The sequence below is a fragment of the Excalfactoria chinensis genome, chromosome 2, assembly GCF_039878825.1.
Source record: "Excalfactoria chinensis isolate bCotChi1 chromosome 2, bCotChi1.hap2, whole genome shotgun sequence".
Lineage (NCBI taxonomy): Eukaryota > Metazoa > Chordata > Aves > Galliformes > Phasianidae > Excalfactoria > Excalfactoria chinensis.
The window spans coordinates 100,918,088-100,945,630 of NC_092826.1; the positions used below are offsets into that span (position 1 = coordinate 100,918,088).

The 27,543-nt window shown below is 34.9% G+C and overlaps 1 protein-coding gene and 1 long non-coding RNA gene across 5 annotated transcripts in view; one reads left to right on the plus strand and one right to left on the minus strand.

Moving 5' to 3' along the window:
* The window catches only part of PHF14 (PHD finger protein 14), a 189,725-nt gene that overhangs the window by 121,129 nt on the left and 41,053 nt on the right, over positions 1 to 27,543 (plus strand). For 2 of the 4 annotated variants that reach the window (XM_072328999.1, XM_072328998.1), the window contains exon 19: positions 367 to 449. The exons of the other annotated variants lie outside the window; for them this stretch is intronic. In XM_072328999.1, the coding sequence (XP_072185100.1) occupies positions 367 to 438 (72 nt within the window). In that variant the 3' untranslated portion in view covers positions 439 to 449. The remainder of the gene's footprint in view (positions 1 to 366; positions 450 to 27,543) is intronic. 4 annotated transcript variants of the gene reach the window in all.
* Positions 1,565 to 6,569, minus strand: LOC140248336 (uncharacterized). The gene is made up of 3 exons (XR_011902830.1): positions 6,397 to 6,569; positions 4,801 to 4,921; positions 1,565 to 3,509 (listed from the first exon to the last, which is right to left on the minus strand). It is a non-coding gene; the product is annotated as an uncharacterized lncRNA (long non-coding RNA).

The window sequence follows — 27,543 nt, forward strand, 5'->3', positions numbered from 1 at the left end:
GAAATTCAGAAGCATAGCAGAAGTGATAAGTAGAAAGCAAGATAAAAGAAATGCAGAAAGAAGGATGAAACATGGTTAGTAAAAGCAAAGAAGAAGATATGTATACAGTTTTTGCCCATGAAGAGTATAGCACTGCTGTGGGGGCTAATACAATTAAGGAAACATGAAAGAAGTGAAATATGGAAATGCACCTTTTGAATTTTAGTAAATATCTCAGTTTATGGAGAAGCTGTTTTGCTGAACATGGGGCCATGAGGTATTGTATATGTTTAATAAAAGGATGAGACTTCTCAAAATGTAATTAATGCAGCTTATATCAAAACAGAGAGAGGTGAGTCAGAAAGAGTTTTGTGGTTGGATTTGCAGGAAACCTTGAGAGGGGAGAACCAGTACGCTGAATTCCCAAATTCAGAACTCACTGTGAAACAACCCATCTAAGTTACGTGTGGGTAAGTCAGCACAGTAAGCAAATGTTTGTGAATTACACATTAAAAAACATGCCTCTAACAGCAACAAAACAGTGTTTGCAGATGTGTTTACTTCAACAGATCCCTTTCTGAATTCTTTTATTTGAAGTCTCCTGGTATGTCACTCTCCTGTATCTATATTTTTTTTCGGTATTCAGTTAATTAATTCATATTCAAAATTGACTACAGCTGTTAAGTGATGCACTACTTCTGTTATAATTCATTCTCATCTGAATTCGACCCAAAAGACAGTACTGGTGAAGAGGTTATTGCTGTTAATGAAATGAGCAAATGCAGCCTCGTAAGGGGAAACAGGAAAGAAGTGTAAAGGGGAAAAAGCTATCAGACTGAGGATTTCAGGAAAATGGAATAGATGGGACAAAGAAATAGATGGAAGGTAGTATTAAAGAGGTGTCTCAGATTTGCACATTTGAGAACAATTTTTAGTAGGAGGAAGTCAGGAAGATCCCATGAATTGCTATAGTTGTTTATATAATCCATGTTGGTTTGTTTGTTTTTTTCCTGATTATAATTTATTTTCCTTTTAGACAGTCCCATCTGACTCAAACACTCAGTAACTTTGTGTGATGTCATTTGATCACTTAGATGGGGCTTCTTGTCCAGATGTTCTGCTAGTCAAGATGATGGCTGAGTGCTGGGGTTCTGTTTCTCCGTGGCTGCCCTTTCTCAGTAGGAGGGCAGCAGGGGATTTGCTCCATCCTTCTTTCATGCTCTGAAATCAGACATAGCTGTGTGAGACATGGACAGTGGCCAACAATGTGGCATATGGCAAAACTTGCTGCATAAGTAATCAGCATGTTAAGAGTTCAGCCTTTATACCTGTGAAATTTTTGTGCCTGCCAAAGATGCAGGAAAATGTGTGTACTTCAGATTCCAAAACACTTGAGACCGTAAAGTAACCAAGTTGTGTTTGAAGTTAGGGTTATATACTTTGGCCCGTGTTTTCAAAAACTGTGAAGTCCCTTGTGAAAATATAATTTATACATGTTTAAATGCTTGAATGGTGTCCATTCTGTAAGAAAGCAGTTACCTGTGTGATTGATAAGTTAATGCTCCTTATTTTTATTGTCATTTTTAATAAGTAGCATGCAACAGTGAAAGGAATGCTCAATGCATGTGAAAAGGAATAAACATTTACCATCTGAATTTCAGTGCCACCTAATTAGACCTTCTTTGCAGCTACAGGGAAAGTGTGAAATAACTGCTTTTAGTAAACTGTTATACTAATTTACACAATCTTTAAAATTGCATTAAAATCTTAAATTATGTAAATATTTTGTCCCTACAACCATTTCAACTTTCAGCACCTTCCTATTGTTAGTATGTCCAGACTCAACATATTCAATTGTATCTCTGATACCACACATTGTTTACCATTAGCTAATGAAAGAAAAATCTCTGGACATGCAGATAAATCAAGTGTTGGGGCTTTTAAAATGCCTTGAAAGTACAAATGCACTTGCTTGAATAACACTGTAGGCTGAGAAGTTACATTTCCTTTCTCTTACTCAATGAGTATTCAACCTTTTAGCTTTCCTGAGCCTCAGTGAGTGAAGAAAACATGTCCTGTGCCACATGGGTAGCTCCAAAACTAGCCTGCTATTTATTTCTTTGGAGATATAACAGATACAATGAGCATAGTAACTTCATAGAGCAAATTCTCAGTTACAACAGTATTTTTCAACATAGTCACCCCCATTAGCTGTACATTTTCACCACTGGTGAACAGGAGTTGGCACATTATGCTTGTCAAAACATGCACCAGTGGAAGTGACCCACTGGTGTTGTCAGTACTGTACCACCATGCTCACATCCATCGTTTGATCTCCATAAATCTTCAGCAAGAGTCAGTGAATGGCAGCGGGCACAAATTTTTTCTTCATGGAGGAATTCAGTGACACACCTTTGCTTCTTACACACCTCCATGATAGATGCCATTCTGATAGACTGTGCCTCTGCTGCCACGGCAACAAAATGTAATGGAATTTTGGCAGGAAGGTTCAACCTTTACTGCTATACTACCGCCATCCACCTCTGAAGTCATAACAGATATTACTTTCAAAGCAATGCTTATAAAATACATACTATAGATAGAACAGCAAAACCATAAAACTAATGGGATATTTCACCCAATGTTTCTGAAACTAGTGCATCAGGCTAGCTTGATGGCAGTGGTTGCAATTTTTAGTGAGTCCTTAAGGTGCTCCTCAGAGATTTTTTATGACACTTTACTCTTCCTTGACAATGATTGCTCACAGATATGCATACTGCCCAAAATGATGACATGAGTAGGATGTGACTGTGAAGCAATGGGTATTTTTTTCTACATTAAGAGAGCTTTTAGAAGTCTGATAAAGAGACATAAACAATTTTTTTGAGTTGGATATCTGATTGCTATTCTTTGCATTCCATTTGAAAATTTGGAGGTAATGTATTTATATCAACTGAAAAAATGGAGTCACAAACATAAATTGATGATTTTTTTTTTTTTTTTTCTGCAATCTTGAAATGTATTCTCAAATTCCTATACCAAAACTGAAAGCAAGGCTTCATATTCTTTACTATTCACAGGACTGTGTTTAGCCAGTGTATCAAAATACATGCGCTTATTTGCCATAACTTGAGTTAGCACTGCTCTGCGCCCTCCCTGTGACCTGGATTCAGCACAGACAGTGCCAGATAGCATGTTGTTGTTTGGTGGTTATGAGTGATGGGTGCACAGCTGGCCACTCAATAGGGAAGAGCTGCCACCAGGGGATGGGCTGCACTGTGAGGCCTGCAGGCCATGGGTTGGACATGCCTTCTCAGTCTGTTTTCTGGAGTCACTTGCATTGTTCATCTGGCAGTTGGAAGTCCCAGTGTATTTAGTAAATATATTACTTTATAGCTGCATGCACAAACATGTTGGAGAAAGTGAGGTGAAAGTTTATTGTTGAAGTAGTTGATTGGCGTTCTGTATTTTCATATCATTTTCCATAAGCGGCACTCAAGTCTTCTGGGAGTGACAACGTCAGGTGCTGGCTATGTAAGGAAGAAGAGACAAGTTTTGACAGTTCCCTTAAACCTGAGTCTCAGGAGAGGCGTATTCTCTTATTTAATTAGAAGTAAAACAGAGATGCATGAGTTATGTGTATTAATTTCTTTGCTGATCTGGTGGCAAATCAATTAATCATGTTTAATCGTGTAAGCCTCGAGGCTAACAGAGCTGGTCTTTCTGCATGGCTGCATTGCTGGAGCAGTACAGATACAGATGAAATGCTGTGCCACTCTCTCTGTTTATGACATTTAGCTTTGCTCAGTAAAACAAAGAAGAACCAATCAATCCCTTTTCTGCAGGGTCCCTCTCTTCCCCTCAAAAGTGAGAGTATAAGGAGCATTTGAGGTAAAATATTAATAACCTCATTGTAGCACATGAATGTGAATAGCCCATGTATCTGTGTTGCTTTCTAAAAGTACAGAAGTTGTGCAAAAAAAGCTTCAGGATTCTGAACTAAAGAAAGATTAATCTCCTTCTGAGCTATTAGCATTTAGTGCTTTCCCTATACTTGAAAAGAGCACAGATTTTTTTCTTCCATTAGTAATGCACAGCTATATGATGGTTTTGTTTTGTAGGAAAAGATGTGTCCCATACTTAAGACATCTTAGTCATAAGTATGATTGGAGCAATTTCAAATCATTGCATTATTCTCAGAAAGTCTGGGAGAAACATCTGCATTATTTCATTTATGGGCAAAGGAAGCATTTGTTGATTTTTATGAACACAATTTGCATCTGATTAAATATTCATTTATTTATTTATTTGTGAGTTATCTTTCTTCCTTGATCTCCAGGTAAGACATTTTTTTTCTAGCAAGTTCCATTAACACTACTAAACAGATTAAAAAAAAAAAAAAAAAAAAAAAAAAAAAAAAAAAAAAAACCACCAAGAAATCATAAACTTAATAAGCAGAGCAGAGCATTCAATACATTCCTTTGCAGCTTTATTACTCTAAGGTATTTGCTTTATAAGGAAAGTGTGATGTGAGATGCTTTGAAAGAATAGAATAAAAAATAATTCTATGGCATGGCATGTAATATTGCTCATGTGATATTTTCTCCATTTACTGTTAGTAGAAGGCTGTTAAATAACTGAATTTCCAGCTTTCACTTTTCTTTTGAGAAAATATCTTAGTCATTGTCTACAATAAACATTGGCAAGAAGCAGGATGAGGATTTGGTGTCTTACTGGAGAAAATAAGTGTATTTGCATATCCATATGTATAAATACAAATCTGTTATGCTTGTAAAAAAACAACACCTGTTCATTCCTTACCAAACTTCGTAGTCTTAACAGTACTTTCCCTCTGTTCTGTGTAGCTGCAAGTTTGAACTCATGTGAGAGAAGAACTGTGGCAGACTGTTGTTGCTATAAATATGTTGTTCTTCCCGACATACTGTTAAATGAGAAAAAATAGTTACCCAAAGTGAATGAGTTGGAATACAGATTAATTCTTGAACACTAATTTTTCCTTTAACTTAGTGCTCAGAAAAGCCATCACAAATTTCTATGCTGTATGGACCTAGGAAAATCTTGATTTCTGAATAAAAGAGCAAATGCTGATTTACTAGTTACTTGCAGTAGGCTACAGATCTGGTATCTCTATAAGTTTAGAATATTTTGTGGGCTTAAGTCACACTCTTTATAAAGAAGAATAAAATTTAGTTACTTGGCTGGAATTTGGTTATTTGGCCTGCATTCCTCATGTCAAAGTATAGATTCCAACCATCAAACTCATTTATTTAACATAGGAGTTCAGTCACCTATTCAGATCATTTGGCACTCAGGAGATTTGTTTGATTTTACCTTTTATGCTTCTACAAGTAATTACTATGAATGCTGTAGTTTCCATTAATATTTCATAGCAAAAGTGCTAAGCCATATGCCTAAAAAGCCTTAGAGTCCAACCGTGTTAAAAGTGAATTAATAATGAGCAGAGAAGAGAGCATAATACCTTTGGCTACTGAAGTGATTCCTTTGTAAAATAAACTGGGAAATAGAGTAAGCATGCAAATGCTCTGAAGTTAAGAATTCAAATTTTCTGCCTAGTCTCTTCACATGATCGTTTTATGTAATCTTCTTAATAACGAAACATAAAGGTTGTAAGATGGATGGAAACTGTTGTCATGCAGTTGTGCTTTTGAAGTTAAAATTTATTTATGTATATTTAAGCTGGAAATGGCCTTATGGAATGAGGCTTTCTCTTGGAAGAACATCATTAATGTAAAAAATTAATTAGATCTGTTTAAAATTTCCACAAATCCAAGACATTTTTCTTTATTTAACCTTTTCACAGTCTCTGCCCTTCTTTAAAGTACATTTAGTCTTATATCATCTGTTACTCAGGAAGGTATTTAATACATGACTTGGCATCATTTGCATTATACAAGAAGATTAACTTTACAAGCTCTGCTATTAATCTGAGTAGCTCTACATATTGACCTATGAAAGAACATAATTAAGTTAGCTTAATTAAGTTAATTAATTGTTACACTCTGATGAACTTACTATTGAGAGAAAATTAAAGGCAAATAGAAAATGGCATTCACTGGTTTGAAATTATATTTTAAAGGATTTCACAAAGATACATTATATTTAGATGACAAAACTATCTATTGTGTAATAACCAAAGCAGGGGCAATTAAAAATGTCAAAAGCTAAGAATCCTTGCAATATTCTCTTTTATTGCTGGACATTCAGCTATATTTCTAAAAGAAATAAAAAATCTGTGCTAGAAATGTAGAAAATAAGCTTTGTTTTCTGTACTCAAATAACTGAATTCAGAAACTGGCACCACAGTCTACAAATGGGCTGTAGAGAAAAGCACTCTGTACAAGATAGATAAATTAAATAATCTACAATCACTCTCACCTTTGGGAAGGAAAAAGAAGGACTGAAAAATATCACTGTGCAGCAAGCATTACTCAGGAAAAAGTGTGTACTTGTGTGTCATCGTAAGAAAGTCAGATGTTGATAAGGTGAAGGGGAAGCTTGTGTCTGTTCCACTTCTTTTGTAAGATCACTGCAGGAAAACATTCAGGATTACATCAGAAGTCTTCTCTGTGGGCAGCCCCTCCACGTGCCTTGAATGCCTGTGACACATTCACCATTCTTGGTATGTCACAATGAGCCTGTTGGAGGTCATCAACTCAGAGTAGCCATAAGTAATGAAGAGTAACAGAAAAGGGATGAAACATATAAAAAATGCTGGACAGTATACACTGCCACATGAAAATTCATCTACGAGATTCATTCATTCTACCTTGGCTTTAGTTTGAACTTAATGTGCAAAAAATAATTAGTTCTGTATGACTTTTTTCCCTCTCAAATATATAAATACTCTGGATGACATTGCCAGTGATTCTGGGATTTATTGCTTTCTTTCTGTTATAAAAATTATTATTTTAAGTCAAGTGAAAACAGTATTTTCCCTGGGGTATTATTCTTTGGCATTTCCAGATCTTATGAATGGGTCATTGATCTGTGGATACATTCTTTAGAAAAATAGCAGCATTGAACGCGGGAAGCCAATGGCATTTAGAATTACTTGTGTACAGATTTGTATTCATATTCTGAATACAGATGAGTTGGAAATAGATTCTTTCAAAGAGAAGAAAAATCTTTTCTTAGATGTTACTAGCTTCATTGTTATTTGAAAAACTAATCAAAAATAATCATAAAAATTAATAAGAACAGAAGAAATGATTAAGATAGAGCTGATGTATATTTAATAAGACTTATCATTTTTCTTTAATATGTTGCCCCCCAAAATTATTTGTTTTCATTTTTTGTAAATTCAGTTTGATGTTAGCATGATATATTTTGTGTCTTTAGCATGCTAATTAATTGGTTGTATTTTAAGAAAAAAGGAAAGAAGAAAAAAGAATACATTTTTCCAGCTTAAACTACATAATGAAATAATGAAAAAAAAAATGTTTTTAGATGGAGGAAGGGAGGGGGAAACATAGTGAAAAAATCCAATGAAGCAAACTTCAACTAGTTCTTAACTAATGCATTTTTAACTAACATATTTTAATTAAAAAGTAGCTACAAATTTAACAATTGAAGTCTGTTTTACTATAGCTCATATTTTGGTAGCTGTACTAATGTCAATGGACTTGAGTGTACCCATATATGCTATTTGATTGGCTGTCAGCGGGTGTTGTGAAGGTTTTGTGCAGTGTTGTGATTCCAGACTGTATAAGTTCCTGTTGTCATTTGCTGAGTGGCATGTGTGATGTACCATTGAAATTCTTTCCTGGAAGGAAGTAAATTTAACTCCTTTCTTCAATATCTGTTGTAAACAGTCTTTTATTTTTAATTTATTTCTTTTCTGAATGATTTGTTCTCTTATCTGTAGCATTTGAATGGAAAAACAAATGAACATGTTATGTAGCTGTTTTTATATAGTATAAATATTAGACCTCACATCGTACTGTGTTAAGAAAACAGTGATCATTTTTATAGATCATACATAATCTCAGAAAATTCTGTTCTATTACAGGTTAAAAATATTAGAATATTCTTTAAGTCTGGATTTCAGATGTTGAATCTTGGGCACTGTTGGAAATTTCAATGTCATCTTTAAGGTACTGAAGATAAGCAGAGGTCATTCAGAAGTCATTAATAACGTAGGTTGTATAGATTTTTCCCTACCCAGTTGTTGCAGGGTTATCTCTGAATTGCAGTGCAATCCCAGTAGTGTTGTAGTTCTGCTTCTTCAAAGTATTGTTTCTTTAAATTACTCTCACTTTTATTTATATTTAGCAGGCACTGAGGAGTTCATGTTACTGAAATATTTTAGCACAGTAGAATCGGTGATGTGTTATTTATTCGACTCACTTTTTTTGTTATAAATCTATATTTTTGTGATAGCTATACATACTTTATCTTCCTTAATTAACAGCAAATTAGAACTGAATTTATGTTAATTTTACACCAAATGGCTATTTTCTGAAGACTCTAAAGTAGATTAGCAAATGACATTATCCTTCATAGCCCTCATTGACCTGCTAAATCCTTCTTACTTGAACGGTTTTCCTACAGTTAATCTTTTTTTTTTTTCTTTTTTTTTTTTTCATTTCTTTTCTTTTTTTAAATGCATACTCCGTTGTAGTTTTCTTGAACCTCTGGATCACAAAGGATACCCAGAAGGGTATGGCCCATGCTCTAGTTACAAACTTTCTTCTATATAAGAACATTTAGAATTTTACCGAAAGTACAGTTTAACTCAGAAAGATTTTGAATATGAGTAACATCACTGAGCAATTAGTTTTCCTATATTCAGCCCTGTTTTATTTTGTTTTGTTTATTTTAATCTGTTAAGATTATTGTTTAAATCTGTTTTAGCCAGAAACAGAAATCAGCACACAAATTCTGCCTGTAAGGATATTTTTTGCATCTGCTTGTAAGGTACTACTTTGGTAATATTCTGTCCATATACCGAAAAGAATTTGGGACATGCCTACTGCAAAGTTTAGCTGGCTGAAATTACTTGTCTAAACCACTGTCAAGCATGCTACTGTCCATTGAGAAAGATGCTGGCAGAAGATGTTTGAGAGAATTAAAATGAGGCTTAAAATAGAGAGATGTGTTTTGATGCTGGCTTATGTGGGAGCCTGGAGATGCACTTTGGTTCTGTAGCAGCAGAGCCAAATCTAGGCTTCTAGCCTGAACATTCTCTCTTTGAAAGCAGAGTAAACTTAAGTAGCAGGCTCTGATTAATAATTCATTTTAATTTACAGCAGAAATTCCAAACTGAGCAGCCAGAGTAGAAAGCAGCCTTAAATCTCTATATGTGAATAATGCTAGAAATTTTCCCTATCATCTTGTAGTTGTTGTTTTAAAGTGAATTAAATATTAATAATTTCAAGTTCATAACTCAGTAGCCAGTGTTCGTTGTGTAACGACGTAAACTAGAAAGCCAGGAGTGATCATTACTAACGATTCTAATTTATTAGGTAGGATATACCATAGTAATTTTAAGCATGCTTTCCAAATATATAATAATATATTATTATAATATATAATATATATAATAATATATTATATTATATTATATTATACTATATTTTATATATTATATATTGTATATAATATAATATATATATTAGTATTTATATTCATTAAAAACACTTAAAACAAAACAGAGTGAACCCAAGATTCCATGCTGAAGACTTCCAGTGATAAATCTTAGTTTGCTTTGTAATCTGAGTCCAGCCTCTATCTATTATAAGCCTTTGTCAGGTAATTCAAACATTGATTTGTTTGGGATTTCCTTTTTCCAGTATAATTTATGGACTATGATCTAGTTGCCTTCCACCTCGACATATGTTTTCTCAACCTCCACTTGTACCTGACTGCAGTTTACTCTACATTTCCAGTAGGCTTTCTGCATGTAGGCACTCACTGTAGGTAAACTCAGTCCAATATTAGTCACACAAGTTACGTATTACAAAGATAAATATCCATAATTTAGGAGGATTAAGATGGGCCTTTAGATAGTATCTTCTTGGATAAATGTAGAAAATTTAGCATTGAGTCAAGAATAAGGGTATTTTTATTCACACATAGTTTTGATTCTGGGAGGTATAAGGTCCCAAAGAAATGACAGAGTATGAAAAAGTAGGAAGCATAATGAAAAGAGCACATTTTATTTTTTTCTTCTGCATTTTAGATACTTACTTTTGCTATCATCTTTGACAGTCTTTATTTTTATAGGTAACTGTGCAGAAAGATCTCAGTAACTCAGCATTTAGAAATGGAGTCACCCATAGAATATAATTCGCACGTGTGGATGCTGTGCAGAATTTTAGATTTCGGTATCTGCAAAATGTTGCTTGTTTTAGTAAAGTCTTTGTGGTTGGAAGAGTAGTACTTTAAATGGGAATAGAGGCAAAAATGATGCACTGTCATTCTGAATTTACAGATAATCTGGAAGTCACCATTGCTCATAGTTTAGCAATGACATTATTTGAGAAAGCTTTCAATATCTGAAGAGGCACTTAGTTATTCAAAAAAGGAAGTACTCAAAATTGCAAAGAACAAAACAAGCCCAACCCCAGAAAGCAGAAAGACTGAGCAGAGAGAGTATCTTTCTTTATCACAATTGTGACATCCTGTATACCATGGAGATAATTCATTTTCTCCCTCCACTCCTCCTTCAAGATGTTGTTTAGGAACATTAAGCACAGAAATAAATAAATAAATAAACTTATATTTGAACTATGAGTATTTTATCTGTGGTTGCAAAGTAGGATAATTTGTAGTGTTAAATGTTATTTTTCATAAAATCTAAGTTTTCTAAATTTCTTCTGTAATGTTTCAATATTATAGAGATAAAGGCTATTGCAGTTAGTAATAACATTTAATTTGGGAAATTAGCGGGGACAAATTTGATTTGCTTCTTCCTTCAGCTTGCAGTGTTCCCTAGGTATCTGTCTGTGACCACTGGGCGAGATGGGAAACAGTTCATAGCCACTGCAGCTTTCTACTTGTTTATGCCAAAAGTTCACCTGCCAATGGATGAAGAGATGAAGCCAAAAATAGTGTCAAAAAGTAATACTTATCAAATGCAATGTTGCATATGTGGTGTGATTTCTGTTTTTATTTCCAAGTCAGCATAAGTGAATTGCAATATGTACAGTTCACTTATTTAATATAAGGAAGTGCACACACAAGTTAGCTTAGCCATTTTTTTTTCAGAGTATTAGAACTTTCAGGTTATTATTTACTGAGTTAATGCTAGTTTATTTTCACTTAATCTATATACGTTTTAATTTGAATTTAAGAAATGTATATATTATACCCTTCTCGTGGTGACCTTACACCCTGAGCTTCTCATTTTGATTTAATTTGAAACCCAGGATTTGTATTATCAATTTGTTTAGGCTATATGGTTAAAAATATTCAATTAATAATAATAATAAAAAAAAAAACCATAGACTTTTTAGCTAAAAATATAACAAAAGAGCCCACATTTGCTGCTTTTTGACTTGCACATAGGTTTTTTTTGTTGTTTTTGTGGGTTCTTTCCCCCCCTTTTTAAAAAGAACAACTGATAATAAGAGTGATAATATTTGATAACACTGTTTCAAATAATTGGAAATATTACTTTTTTTCCCCCTACTGGCCCTATCCAACAGGAAAAATTATAGAATCACTTGGATATATTAGTAATGGGAACAAGATGAAAGAGGGTGAACAGATCACTTAATTGAACAAATGAATGCCTGTCCTTATTAATTGCTGAACTTAAGCTGGGAAAGTGTTGTACTTAGAAGCCGGGGAAATGATAAGCTGCTTCCATAAATATTTTTCCACTCTTAAAGCACATCATTAATAAATTCTATCACATTGGACCAAGGGTCTGCATCAAGCGGCCTCATCATCCATGTAGTCATGAAGTGAATGTCATCAGAAATCACTGGGCTCGAACACTTATCAACTCAGTGTGATAAAAGGACTGTATTTTTGTTTACACAGTAACTTAGAATCCTCATATTAAAAAGTGGCAAATTTTTTTGCCCTTTGCTGTTCTAAGTGTGACACATGTAACAATTATTCACCATTCCATAATGGATCATTTTTATCAGAGTCCTTTGTCTCTTCTATATATATAGAATAAATATTTATGTTTTCTCATTTTTCTGAACTAGGAGATACTGATAGAATAGGTTTGAAGTGTCAACTATAATTCATTGCTTGCAAAGAAAGGCTTTATACTGATACTGTGTGAAAGGAAAAGAATATCTAAATCATTTCAGCAGCAAGCTTATAACCAAGATAATATCAGCATTTTCCTTCTTGAAAATATATCTGCCATAAATTAAAGGAGGTCCTTGGTATTTTATTAAAATGCTTGTGACAAGTTTAACCCCATCTTCAACAAGAATGGATGTATGAATACGAAAATCTCTTTTTGAAAAAAAAAAAAAAAAAAAGTGAAGGTCAAGTGAAAGTTAAAACAAGCTTGCAGTAAACTTCATACTAATGCTGCAGATACTTTACTAAAACACTTAGGAAATTTTGTTGCTTATTTAGTATCAGTCTGAAGGTACACATTCCCTGTGGGTAGTAAGGTACAAATGTATCATAGGGAACATATATAGAAATGTGATTTTATGGGATATACTCAGGATTTAGGTTTGGAATGCTGCCTAGAAATTTGATAAATGTTTTATTTACAAAATCAGATATTAGAAGACAATTTGAGAATGACTCCTTGTTTGTCATAACTAAGACACATGGAAACTGTCCTTCATGCTGAAATTAGTATGTTAGGAAGATCAACAATGTAAAGATATGTATTTGTGCTTTCTAGTGACATGAATAAACTACGTAATCTTATAGTATTTGGTGCTGTTAAATTCTGCTTGCATCATAGGAATGATAAGAATGTCATTAATGTGAAACAAAAATTAATTACTGTGATAAAGCAATAAGGCTTGTTTAACAGTGCATGATCAGAAGCTTGAAAGTTAGTTATAATTTCAATTTTAAAACCTGTAAATATTTTCTGTTTCTATGAGCTATGAATTTATGATCAATAACACTCTGAGTGGAATTTACTCTAAAGCGGTCACTTTGCAGAAACAAAGTGTTATGACTGATTCAATTGGATTTAATGTTGCACCATCCCATCCTGAAATCAGTGTGCATGATAAGGGTGATGGACATTCCCTCTACTGCCCAGGGAGTACATTTGTATAAGTAAATCATGTGACTTGGAGAGCTTGAATACAAGTATGAGGAATCCAAGTCACAGCATATGAAATTGGCAGCTATTCTGTGTCAAACAGATAAATGAATTGGTTTGCACTCTTCATATTTTGTTCAGGATTTCAGGCTTTTTATTTCAAGGTTATGTTTTTCATGTATACTGAATTTTTGTCAGCCGCTTCAAGTGTCCCCCTAGATAACACAGTACTTCAACCTAAACAGCTACCAACAGGTGGACTGAGAACCTCCTTTAACTGGTACATTTAACTGCTTATAAGAGAAAAGCAATGGCATCAACAGCATTTGTATCTAAACATTCTACACATTTCATTTATAAACACCAAAACAATAGAAGCATTGTTGAAGTCTGGACAGCATACAACAAGTTGTATTTGTCCTTGTTTTGCAGATTCACTGCATCCTTTTATCTTATGAAGAATGTTAATAAATTAATAGTAATAAAGTCAAGTAATCAACTGAATCAGTCTATTTTCCAGCTATTCTAAGTGAGATTGTAAGCTTTCTTTTAGAGTAAAATCTTTTCTCAGTTTTTTTGTTTGTCTGTTTCCTAGTTCAAAGGAAGACATCTGATGTTGAAATTAAACCTTAACTATGTGGACAAAAAACAATTCAGAATCATAAAACTGAAAAATTTATCTGTCTGCATCTATATAGGCATGCTTTTGGTCACTTGGAACAGAATTAAATGCAAACAAAAGCTTAGAATTCATAGTTGGCTGTTTTTTTTTCATTGAATAATAAACCAGAAACAAACAGAGATACTATAGGAGGATATGTTTACAGTAAACCATGAACTCATAGCTGCTAGAAGTCAGGTTCTTGCATGTCACCAGTTTAGACTGTTATATGCATTTGGCTCTGAAGATCCATTCTAGTATCTCAGTATCTACAGTGCATCTTTTCAGAGCCTCAGTATCCTTTCTTCCAAGAATACAGGTTCACGAGATGAATGGTTTTCATTGGTTGCTTTTCTTTGAAATCAAAATACTAAGAAATGTTTGGTAGTCTTTATCCCTTCCTGAAGCTCGGGTCATATCTGATGCTTGTAGAACAATTATGATGCCTCTAGGGCAGACAGATCAGGCACACACGAATGCTGCCCCCTTAATAATTTTCAAGCGTGCTGTGACACTTCTGAAGCAAGAAAACTACAGAATTGTAATAGTCTTGTAGATTCTAGATGACTGGTGTTGACTTCAGAATTTCTTCATGAGCATTCATATCTTCAGAATGCTCTCTGAGGAGCTTGCCTTGCATCTTTCAGAACAACAAACAAAAGTAATAATAATAATAATAAACTATTAAGAAAGCCCACCATTTATCAGAAATGCAGTCATGTTACTCTTTTTCATGTGTTCCAAAAAGCTGTAAGCATGTGGCTTAGAAACTGCAGCAAGTCAGCCAGCCAATCTCATGTTGCAAAGTGTTTTTGAAGCCCAGTGGAACAATGGGCTTTCTGAAGTGTTAATTTTTGTTAGACTGAATATGTCTGAGTGTGTCTTTCTAAGAGCATGAAAAATGTTGTTAGCTGCAGAATATCTACTCTTTGATTTTGAAGAGCTTGATAGACAACTGGTTCATAAACATTAATGTAAAAAGCAGAATGATGTGCAAGCCAAGCTATTGAAGAAATACAGCATTTGAAATGTTTGGACAGGCATAATATTTTGTTGTCAGTTGACTCTTATTCTTTCCTACCATGGGTTATGACATCATATGCCTTAAGGAAAGGAAATTCAATTATGTGTTTAACGTTTTTGGATTACTGGGAATATGTACATGAAAGCAGAGTGAGTTAATCTATAGAAATTAGTTACAAAATTATCGTGGCTGCTACAGGTGTGATCACAACCTGCTGTATTTCTCAATATCAGCTGAGACAAAGGCTTCTGTTGTCGTTATTAGTATCTGAATCATTTTTCAGACTGATAAAATATTAATGTGATGGGTGTTCTAAAACATTTAAAAGCTTGGGTTATGAATCTGATGTCCAAAAGGGATAGAAGACAATGGCAGATGTAACAAATTATCAGCAATTAGTCCACTACAACAAGACTTGAGTTCTCTGCTCCAATCCATCCTAACTGCACTAAAATTTTGGGCAGTTCCTTCCGCTTGAAAAGACAGGAAGTTGTTTAATTTTTAATGTAGAAATAAAAATAAAGATTAAAAATCTGGGATGGGCAGTGATTAGATGCTAGTAAGCAAAGATTTGTGATTTAGACATGGATAAATTTTTACCCAAGGGAGAATTAGAACTGAATTCTGGCAAATGCTGTTATAGGCTACAGAACAGACAGGTCGAGCATTTAAAAGAAAACCAAACAAAAGCCAAAAAATACTGAACACAAAGTTGGAGAATTATTTCTGTGTCGTATCCCTTCTTATGATATGTTTAATTTTTATATTCATAGTCATTCGTGGTCGGGTGTGTGAACTATCTTGCTGAACAGAATAAACCTGAGGATAAATACCATTTCATGCATTCAGAAAACAGGATTCCTGGCTTAGGAGGCCTTAACAGTGGATGAATGAGATAAAAATGATATCAATCAAATATTCAATGCATATGTCGACTGTAAAAGTGGGCACCAAAGGTGTTGTTTTCTCTGGTTAGAATACATTACAGTAGTCTCTCTTTTAGAGCAGCAAACTGGAGCCATCTTTGTTTCTCTCCTTGACTTCAATGCTGTTTTGCTTTCCAAGACTTTTAATGTCAGATTTAAAATAAATAGATAGATAGATAGATAGATAGATAGATAGATAGATAGATAGATAGATAGATAGATAGATAGATAAAAATTAAGGAAAAAAATATAATAATAATAAAAATAATTTTAAAAAAAATTTAAAAAAATGTTCTTTTTGTAAGAAACCAAACTAGCTGTTAGATAATATTTCCTTCTAGGAACATCTCCTCAGTCACCCACTTTGACTGTATCTATAAATGGTAAGCTGTTAGTTCTACCTTGTCCTTGTAAAAGAGATGTTCTTTTAAAAAAGGAAATGGAGCAGAAACAAAGAGAGAAGAACTGTGTCTTAAAGGAACAGACAGCAAGATTTTCAGCTATCCTAAGGATCTTCAGAAATTTTCCCCATTAGAGAGACGAGAATTTTGTGAAGTAGACTGTGAAAGCTGGAAGGAAACAAGCCAGGAGATGGTGAAGTATTTTCTAGAGAGTGAAGGTTTTTATGTGTTACCAAGGCAGCAAAAGGAAGTAGCTTCTGGGAGAGAGTGCAACCTTCAGACATGTTTTGGGCACCTACTTTTGTCTAAAGCTATCAGTTCTAAACAGTCAGGCTGTGTTTCATTTAATGAAACCATCAAGGCAAAATAAAAACGTTAGTCCTGATCTCAATCACTCAGAGAAAGAGCAAGAAAAAGGAGAATCACAAAGATAGCCTGTATTCTTATATAGACTAACAGTGTGAATCCTTTCCATTAAGTGAGCCTACTAGCTTATTGCTGAAAACCAGTGCAGGAAAAGTGCAGTTCAAGCTACCTTGGAAGGAGTACAGTCAAGAATTATATTTTCCATTTTTGGGGTCTTCATCTTCTTACAGCTTAACTTTGAAGTGTTCTACAAGGGCAGCTCTGAAGTAACTCCTTCTATTTTACTATGTTGGCCCATGATACCAGTGGCAGCTGCTGATATGACAGTTAGGGTTGAACCTTCCTGGTAATATTCCATTACATTTTATTACCATGAAACAGATGGCAGAAGAGGGGCATTCTGACAGAACGGTGTCTGTTACTGGAGTGCGTATGAAGCAAAGGTGTGTCACCAGATTCCTCCATGTGGGAAAAAATGGCACCCGCTGATATTCTTCAGTGTTTGCTGAATGTTTATGGAGACCGAACAGTGGCTGTGGGAACAGTGAGGTGGTGGGTGGTGTGTTTCAGCAGTGGCTGCAGCACCAGTGGGTCACCTCTGCTGGTTCAGATTTATCTGAGTGTGGCATGCAAGCCGTTCATTACTAGTGAAAATGCATAGCTACTGGTGCCACCTGTGCTGAAAAATAATGTTTTGTAGCTGAGATTTTCCTCTGTCAAATAGTGTTACTGTGTTCTTTGTATCTGTTGTAGTTTCCACAAAAGTAAATAGCAGGCATTACTTTTGGAGTGACCTTCATCTTTATAAGAAAAATCCTTATATCTTGGGAGAAATTGTGGAACTTATTAAGAAGCAATTCAGCTTTCTGTGGAGTGTAAAACTGACAATTATGGCTATGCAAAATAAACCACATTACAGAAATACTTCACAAATGGTACAGAATACTCCATGGTTCCTTTTTGCCAGTGACATCCAGTTAAAAATTTAGCATGCATTCCCCCCCAATAGAATTAATTTATCTGCCCTAGGCTTTTATTTGTCATGTTTTCCCATTGTGAAGGCAAGTAGGAGAGACACAGTTTAGTGCTGACGGTTGTTGCTATGAGCTGCCAGTGAACTCTGGCAGTCAGTTCACTTACTTTGTGCTTACTGAAGATTCTGATTTGCAAGACTATAATCCATTAGTTTATTTAAATCTGCTTTTGGTTTGGGACTGTATCCCGATTCTGCCCAAGGCATGACTAAGACATGGACCTGTATGAAGAGATAAAAGTTTGGCTAGGATTAAAAGATATGGGGCACTGAATGTTGTGATGGTAGAATCTACATACTATACTTTCATTGTACTTAAGTTGCTTGAAGATAGTTGCGTTTTTATATTTAATTTAACAGCCTCTTGTGAATCTTACTGTTCATACTGATGATGGTATGTTGCTTTTTGAGTCATCACTGGATCTGCAGAACTTCTGCAAAGGATACACTATGATGCTGTTTTTCTGGTCCTTTGCCAAGATGCATAGTTGGCAAGCCCCTGGAATCCACAGTTATCTATTGTTACCCAAATTCATGCCTGTGGTAAAGCAGTCTAAGAACGATAAAGTAAACACAGCAATGTTAATTTACTGGGAAATCGGTATTTTATGCAACTGTAAAGTATGTATATGACTTTCCTTAAATGGGCTCCTGGCTGCTGTAGTGGGCTATTTAAGATGCGTATAAACAGTTTAGTCTACAAAAAAAAATAGGAGATGATACCTGCTAATAAGGAAGCTATTTCTGAATAGGGTAGTTTATGCACTTAAAGTCTGTTACAATATAGAAATCTAAGCCAAGCAGTTGGGATAAGGATTACAGTCAATTATTGTAACTTTCAGCTGTCTCTTCTTTTTGTCAGACTTAACCTCTTACATGCCCTTTTGAGTCATATCTGTGTGATAATTGTATGCACTCATAGCTAGTTTTGAAAGCCAGTTTGTATAGAGTATATGTAGGTTAGAATTCTGTTAATGAGGAGCTGACTGTGGGATTGGATTACTGCCTGGGTTAGATTTCCAACACAAAACATTTCCTCTTTCAGTATTTTCACTACATTTTAGTCTATATTAAGGTGGAAATTGGATTAAAAGGACAAAGCGTGAAGTCATTTGCTGAAGCAAACAGTGCCAAATTTTGTATAAAAAGATGCTACTGAAAGGACTGCAGGGCTCTCTTCTAATCCACAGAGAATCCCTCCGCCTTTTAGTTTAAGGACTTCATTTTCAAATACAATGCACAAGGGGTACATAAAGCCCTGTTAAACAGTTCATTTTGTGCATTCATCTCTTGTTTGTTTACGGTATTAAAAATGTTGTTTCAGCCTGGAACAATCCCATCCATGCGGAAATCACTTTGTAAATGTAAATACTGTGACAACTCTGTTCATAGCAAGTGTTTTAACCTCTCAGGCAGTACCAGTTACTCTCTTCCTGTAAAGTTTTAAATATATGAAAGAAAATTATTTGTCCTATTTTTCTCAGTGAAAAAAAATATATATGTACAGGTTAAAAAATTGTTAAATTGGTACCATATGTAATAGTGAGCAATGCTTGCTATTGCTGAAAATGATGTGTTGATACAGCAGTGAATTATGGATGCTCTTGAGTGGAGGGACTGTTAAATGTGAAACCTCTGCTGTCCATTGTGAAAATAGCAAAGTTTGAAATGCAAGCAGAAGTGTTTTGTACCATAAAATTCCCACTATTAACGGTTGTTTACTTTTCCTGGAGATAAAAAATAAGCATCAGAATTTAGAACCAGACAGTTTCTTGCAATAAGTGCACTCATTTTACACCTTCTATACTGGTTTCAAAAAGAACATACGATGATCTACAGTAGAAAAGTTAATGCTTTTAAAGCCTCCTGTACTTTCAAAATGTAATAACAATGACAGCACTTAGCACTTACATAAATCTTTATATGCATAAGACTCCATCCTGACATTATTCACATTTTACCAGTCGGTTCTTTAATGTAGCAGTGAGTTCAGTTTCCATGCCTCCTCCTCCCTCCCCAGGCCAAAGAGATGATATAGTAGGAGGACAAACATCAGAGTTTAGCTTGTAGCCAAAGATATTGTCTGAATCTCAGACCTTGCTTTACTCTAGACACATACTTTATCTTAGTTTCAGTTTAGTGACACTCCTATAGATTATACATCCTGTAATGTAGCTCTCTCCCATTTCCTCCTCCCCCTCCAGTGACATCTTCCAGCTCACTATATAGTTTTCTCAGCTTCACATCAGGATTTCGCAGCTTGATCTGAACTTGGTTTTCTGCACAAAAGAACAGCTCTAGTGACTTACTCCTCAAGTCCCAGTACTATTTCCTTAAAACACATGCAAGTACTAACAGATTTTGTATGTCTGTTATGTACAATTATTTTATAAAGAAATGTAAAATTATCTAGTAGCTCACACACATTTTGGTGATGTCTCTGTCATTCAAAATGTGTCAGTCATACTCAGCAAAAAATAAAAATAAAATGTGAGATGCATGCCCATTATCCTGATTCACTTAATTTCTGTGTTGTTTTACTTCACATCCTTCTTTCTTTCGTAAGTAATTTTAGACTCTACAAGATCAGACTGTCCAGATGTGTTTGTACAATATGTGGCATGACTTAGATTATTAATTGATACTATAGTTAATTATTATGTCAATGTATTACACTTCATTAAAATAAACTGCAAAATCTTGTAAAGAGGTGGAGTGCATAAAACATAGCCAATTTATGATCAGTTTAAGGGTTTTGGAAGGACGAGGGAAGCAACAGGTAACACTTTTCAGGTTTTCCTTTTAGAGAATCTCTTGAAAGGTTTTGTTGAAACTGAATGAATTAAAGATACTTCAGTCCAGTTCCAGTGAATACCACTGACATTAAGGAAAGCTCTGACAAAGGGAAATATCAATTAACAGAGGAAGAGCATGATCCATAATTTATTGTCTATAAAAATACACAAAATAAAGAGCACTTACTGTATTTTCCTAACATTCTTAATTATCATTTTTAAATTGCATTGATATTTGAAGTAGTTCAGTTAGATGTCTGTTTCTAAATTTAAATGCTGATTTAAATGGCAGGGCTACCTGCCATTTAGCTTTTGGAGTTTCAGTATTGTACATTACCTAGGGTATGTCTAGTTGAGACAAAGCATGCAAAAGGAATTGTATCAATTGCTAAGTAATATTTGCTACAGCCTGTTCACAAGCCTTTTTTTACCACAGATCTTTATTTTCTACTACCTATTCTGCAGTTGCAACTAAGTAAAATGAATAAATATATAAGTATTTTCTACATTCATCCTATAGGTAAAACCTATAGGTGCAGCATTATTATGACAGCAGCTGTTGCACAAAAAACAGATCATTAACTACTATGCACTGAGCAGACACTCTTCAGAGACAGTGGACTGGAAGCACTAGGACTTTGGGATAAAATAGTCATCTTAAAATAGCATCTTCTTAAATACTCATAATTTAATTGCCTTGCTTTGTCTATTTAAATTCAGTATTCCATTCTTAGTAGACACCTTGTTCTACATAATATTTCATATGTAACTCCACTAAACAGTATTGTTCAGTTCAATGACCAGATGACTTGAATGTAATGATGCATGTATATGTGTTTGCATGTTGGGGTTCTTAATGGTTGAGAAGAGTATTATGTCTTGGAAGCTCTAAGATACAACATGATAGCAGAATGAGGGAGGAGGGGAAAGTAACAAAAACACCTCCTGAATGAATAGTCTTCTGAGGAGTGAAGTTCAGTATGCTTTAGCCATTTCAACAAATTATATTGTGGCTTCACTATGTTAAGGAAATGTAGATTAATAATGATTTGTAACATTGTAACGTGAGCTCTGTCGTGAGCACTTTTACCATAAATATGCAAAATAGTAATTACTCATAGCCAAATTATCCTAGTTTTGGGAATCTTTTAGGTTATAACTTTTCAGTAATTGAATCACAACAAAATATTTTTTCTCCCAGTCTTCTGACAGAGTTACATGTGGTGTGTTGGGGGCAGGAAGAGACTTCTGTCAAGTGTCATCTAGAGGGTTTTGATTTAGTGAACTGAAACAATACTAGATTTAACAGAAGAAAATGTACTACAAACCAATAAATACCACTAAAGGGAAGGTTTTGGAAGGATTTCAGAGGATGTTTAGAGGCAGGTCCTCTCAGAGAGCAGATTTTTCAAGGTTCATTTTGATTACAGTGATATCTTAAATGGTTGGGCTTTGCATTATTTCCAGTAGGGAGAGTTTCATCAGATTATGGTTTCACAAAACTGCAGTGAAACATCATTAGTATCATGACAAATCACCAAAAATCCCTCAGTGTGTCACGTGAATTAAATAGCATTTTGGCTTTAGAACCAGCAGTGGTGTAACAACTGATGGCCAGCTCAGCCTTACCACACTGCTCTCCCACTCCTCCCCTTGGAAGAACAGGGAGTAAATGTGCTGAAAAAAGGCAAACAGGACAGCTGAATTAAAGGAAAAGAAAACAGCAATGACAACAACAAAGCTATCACAGAAGCAAAAGAAGAAAATGGTTATTCTCTACTTCCCTTCAGGAAACAATGTTTAGCCACTTCTTGAGAAACAGGACCTCAATTGCTGGGGGAGACCCATACTTTCATTAATGAGATCTTGTTCCTTTCTTGTTCACATCCCCTTTTCCCTTTCCCAGCTTTTATTTCTGAGCATGACTCCATATAGCAAGGAATATCCCTCTGGTCTGTCTGGATCAGCTGCCCTCACTATGTGACCTCCCCAGCTCTTGCTCACCCCCAGACCAATGGCTCAGACTGAGGAACCAGCCTTGGTGCCATGCCAGCACTGCTTGCCAGAAGCCATAATATTAGTGCTGCTCTCAATACACATGCAGAGCAGAGCACTGTATTGGCTGCTATGGGAAAATTCAGTTCCATCACAGCTGGAGCCAGTGTCAAACCCCACCTGGAAAGGCAAAGACTCCAGCTGGAAATTCAAAGTGGAACTTGAAGAGAATTCATTCTACTGTTAAACATAATAAATTAATCTTTCATTTAGAAACTGATCAGTTTGAAAATACTGAAACATCAGTTTATTATGTTACAGTATTGATTCAACTTTTGTTATGTGTTTATTACCAATACACTTTTGATGCTTCAGATACAGCTGAGGTGCTCCTCTGTATGAAACAGGACTGTACATGCATCATTACAGAATCAGAATAGTAAGTGCTACCTTCAGTACAGAAATAAAGTCAAAATATAACAACAAATTTACAAATCTGTCCTTGCTGTCAAGCAAACTGAATCCCAATTTCTGAACAATAGACTTCTTGCCCCATTTGATCTGAGGTCCATAGCATTAATGTTTGAGTCTTACTGTGTAATTAAAAGAATGAACGTACATTTCATAAAGGAATGATTTTGAGTTTTAGGAAGGTCCATAGTGCCAATGTCAATTTAGATTAAATTAATTATAACTGTAGGGTTAGTGTAGGTCTTCCATGAGGGACTATACCTCTACTGATAGTGTGAAGATGTGGATCTGATCCTGGACTAGAGCGCTCTTCTGGGAATTATATTTAATTGATGTTGAAATCATTGCAAAATTTATCTTATTATGATTGTTAAATTCTGAATTTAATCCTTTTATTGATATTGTGGTAAAATATGCATTTCCTTTTTACTAAACACCGTATGTGTGGGGGCCAAAAGAATGGTAAAAGATAGTATTTTCTGCTTTTGCCATGCAGAATTTATTCTGTCAAGTAATTTGATTATAAATGTAAACACTGTTGTATAAATAATGCACAATAAATAAATTAATAACATAATACTGGAAATCTATTGCAGTGCTTGATGAAACTGTAAGTAATTAACATAACTGGCATGATGTGTTCATGTCACTAGAGGTTTGATTGTCTCTTTGTTTTTGAGGGAACCTATGAAAAGGAATTGTGTTTAAAAACTAGAAAGTAAAAATCCTCTTCCAGGTCTGATTTCTTTGTCAGTAGCACAGGCATTATTTGTTGCCATAGCTAATCCTGCTGTGGCAGGAGCTTTTTCCATTTCTATAATTTATTATTGGCAATTTAATGTCATTAAAAGTAGGCATTATAACAAATACAAAGGCATTTTTACAACATTTTTTATAGTGCTTTTTGTAAAATAGATGAGTAAGATACAGGTATTTGCTCTGTTGTCCAGCTGGCTGTGTTATCATATTAACTCCATTGAAAGATCCATCTTTTGTGCCTTGAGCCTGAACAAAATCTCATGGCTGTACTCAGGTGAAGTGCTCTGATGAAATATAAAATAAAAAAGAGACAGGTTTCTGAATTGTTAGTTATCACATCATAGAAATGTTTTCATGAGTTCCCAATTTATAATACTGCAGCAGACTTTTAAAAATAAATTTCCTTTAGTCATAAGGAGAAAACTTTTGTTGTGCTTTTTACAGTAATTTAATTAAGCATTTCCTGTAAGTTCATTTCAGTATCTATCGTGGCTCACTAAAGTTAGAATTAAGAATTGAATGGTAGATTAATTGCCCTTTGTCGTAGATAAAATAGGAATCCTAAATATGCAGAGTCATGAAATTTGTGTTCCTCAATTGCTTATTCAATGCTTTGGAAATCTGAATCAAGAAATACTGAAAAAGAGGGCCAAAGGTTGTTAAATGTAGCGAGTAACACAGATTTTGAACTTTACTTAATGAACCGAGTGTTTATTACTATGAAATAAATGCACCATTTAAAGAATTATGGTGGAAATGTAAAACATTAAAACTCTAATTAATTTTGATCAGAAGCATGCAATGCACTCATCTTTCCTAAAACATTTTCATTAAGGTTGAAATTTTCTTTGTTATTGAGATAAATGTATTCCTTTCACACAACCGTTCTCTTTTTCTGTTCAAATCATGTACATCATGGATGTTCAGTGTGGTATATTTGACTCTAGGCTATAGATTGCAAAAGCATTTTTCTGGAAGTCATTTGTACCTGGTTTTCTGTTATATGTTTTAGATCACTTTGGGAACAAATAATGTTTGGAACCCTTGACCAAAGACTGCGTACACCCAAACTTTTTTGTGAAAAAATAGTTAAAGCATGGAAAAAACCTTCAAATATCAGTCAGTAATTCATGTGTACAGCCTAACAATTGAGCAGCAGAAAAATACAACAAAACAAACAGACAAACGAAAACCAATAAGAAAACCCTTTATTTCTTTGCTTGTTATTGCACTGCTCATAGAAATAAAAATGTTTAAAAGAACTGCTCATTCCTCATCACTGAGAACCTTTTGTCATCACGTTGCTGTTGTAAGAAAATGCTATTTTATTCCTTAGCATCAAAAAGTTTTGCTTCCTATAATTTGGTAAACGTATACAGTAAATGTGGCAGGAATATAACAGTAAATATTGAAAATAATCTTGATTTGATAAGAATAGGCATTCCTAGGGTATGGAATTTTTTTGTAGTAGTGAGTGTGTATATACAGTGGAACTTTTTAATTCATAATTCATGAAAATAATGATTACATTATGAAAATGCTATTGTGATTAGCATCTGTATGTTTATTTATGCACAGATGTAAGTGGTATAATTGAGTAACAAATCTGCCTTAGAAAGGATCTTAATCACGATGAGGTCAGACATAAAAGACAGGAATAAGAGACGAGCATGCATCTTACAACGGGAGTGGAGATTAAGGAAGCCTGTCCTTTCAGGTACAGGCACAGTACAGTCAATCCCCTTTGAAATAGCTTTCCAGCTATTTCACTGTTGATATTTCAGGCTTGTAATATTTAGCTTTTATAGATACAGTGTGAAGTTCAAGACTCAATTTGTTTAAAAAGGAGACGTTTTCCTGTACTTTTCTTCAAGGAGAACCAGCTGAACTTGTAAAACAATGGTTTGGTTTCAAACACCACCTGCCCTGAAGAGCATCCCAACTGGAGTGGCAGACAGCCAAAAGGGCCACTCAGTGGAATGGCTGCCTCCTAAAAAGGAGAGAAACAGATGGAGGATTGGAAATCTGGCATAAAATTCCTCTTCTGTGCTAAACGTTAAATGCAATTCTGCTGCAAGGACTCTTGCAGTGGTACATTTTTCTGTATAATCAGAATTAGAAACAAGGAGATAGAAAATACAAAACACTGACAACCATTTCCAAAAGCCTTCAAGTTCTTGTACAAGTTAAAGGAAAGAGGCTGTGATAAGCATGCAGCTGCTTGTATCTTCTGAAGGGAAGCTGGAGTGTCAGAGAGGTTCTCCTGGTCTTGCATTGCCACCTAGAGTGCAGAGCCCTGCACTGCTTCGTGAAAGGACCACCCCCCACCCCTGGCAGTTCCAGTTGCTGTATTTACAACAAAATTGGATGGGGAACTACTTCCAGTTTATTGATGTCATGTTTACTTACATTATAATGCTTAGCTCGTTGATAGCCTCCATTTTTTAATGTTAGCAGATCAGCAGAGACTTTGTCGTAGGAACTTCGTGGGGTTTAGCAGTAAGAATTAATGGAGATGGCACATTAAAAGGTATGACTGTCAGCTTGCCAGTGGTCCCATAGGGTGCATTTTCTTGATGGCTGCTTCAGAATTCTTCATGAAGCAAATGTCAAACTTGTCGAGGCTGTCAGTATGAAAATGATCCATGCAGCAAGGGTCTCCTTTTCCTGGGAAACAAACAGCTGCCTTATCACTGCAGGGCTGCAGTGACAGAAAACTGTCATCCACCATGAGCAATATATATTTGCTCCTAATATCCTTTTGTAAAGAAGTGTTCCAGTTGTACTCCATATTTTTGCACCACTCTTCTTTGTAAGGCTTGTCAGCAATACGTTTGAAGCACATAGCACAGGCTTTGGAAGAAAAATAACTTCTGATTTAGTGTTGGTTGCTCACCTTTTGCTGATTTAACACAGACGCTGACTTAAGACTCAGTTTATAGTCCTGCAAACTCTTTTTTTCCTCCACGTTCAGCCTATTGCACAGGAAAACAAGAGTTTAACTTACACAAAGAAAAAACTGTTATAGGTTCTAAAGTCCCTTTTTCCTGATGTATTTTTAAAGAGTTCATAATTTTTACCTATTTCCAGTTAGTGTTTTGCTCGCTAGAATCTGCAAGGTAGGTGATGAAATACCTCCTGTCTGGACTGAGGGTTTAAAAACGCTAGTATGCAAAGATCTTCTCAGTGAGATATGACCTGCAATATCTATGATCTGTCACATTTTGATTGTAAGTAGTGATTTTTCTTGTATTTATGAATTAGCCAATATTAAGAGTGAAAGTTAGCAAGTATTTAGGGTGATTGCTTTCCAACTACCTGAGTGTGGAAAACTGCTGCCCTGAGAGGATATCTTTCTGCTGGCAGCAGAGGCCTTCCTGGTGGTGTCTCAGGCACTCAGACAATTTGGAGCTTGCATGAGGTTTGTGATACGAGCAAAGAAGTTGTACAGACTGCAATTTGGAAGACATGGTCCATATAGAGTCTCACAGGTCTTCTGACCATGTTCCCAATTGAGGAGCATTCTTTATTCTTCTGGACTGTACAGGATAATTATTTTCATTATGTTTAAGTACACAACAAAATATTTTTCTAGTCATTATTTGCTAACAAATGTTTCAAGATTTCATTTTTAGAGTTGAAGTACTTAATGTGTCTTGTGACCAACTGCACAACCTCAGTGAAGCTTAATATACTGGTCATGTTACAGGTCTTTGGGGTTAAGTTAATATGAAAAGTGATAGTGTCTGAATTTGATTGTGAGTGTTTTTGAGATGGCATTTCTAATTTATGTAGTAGCATGGAGAACTACTCAGTCATGTCTTGATGTATTAGTGTACTTTTTATGTTGGTTGTTTTCTAACTTATTCAGATGTTTTTTTCCATCATAC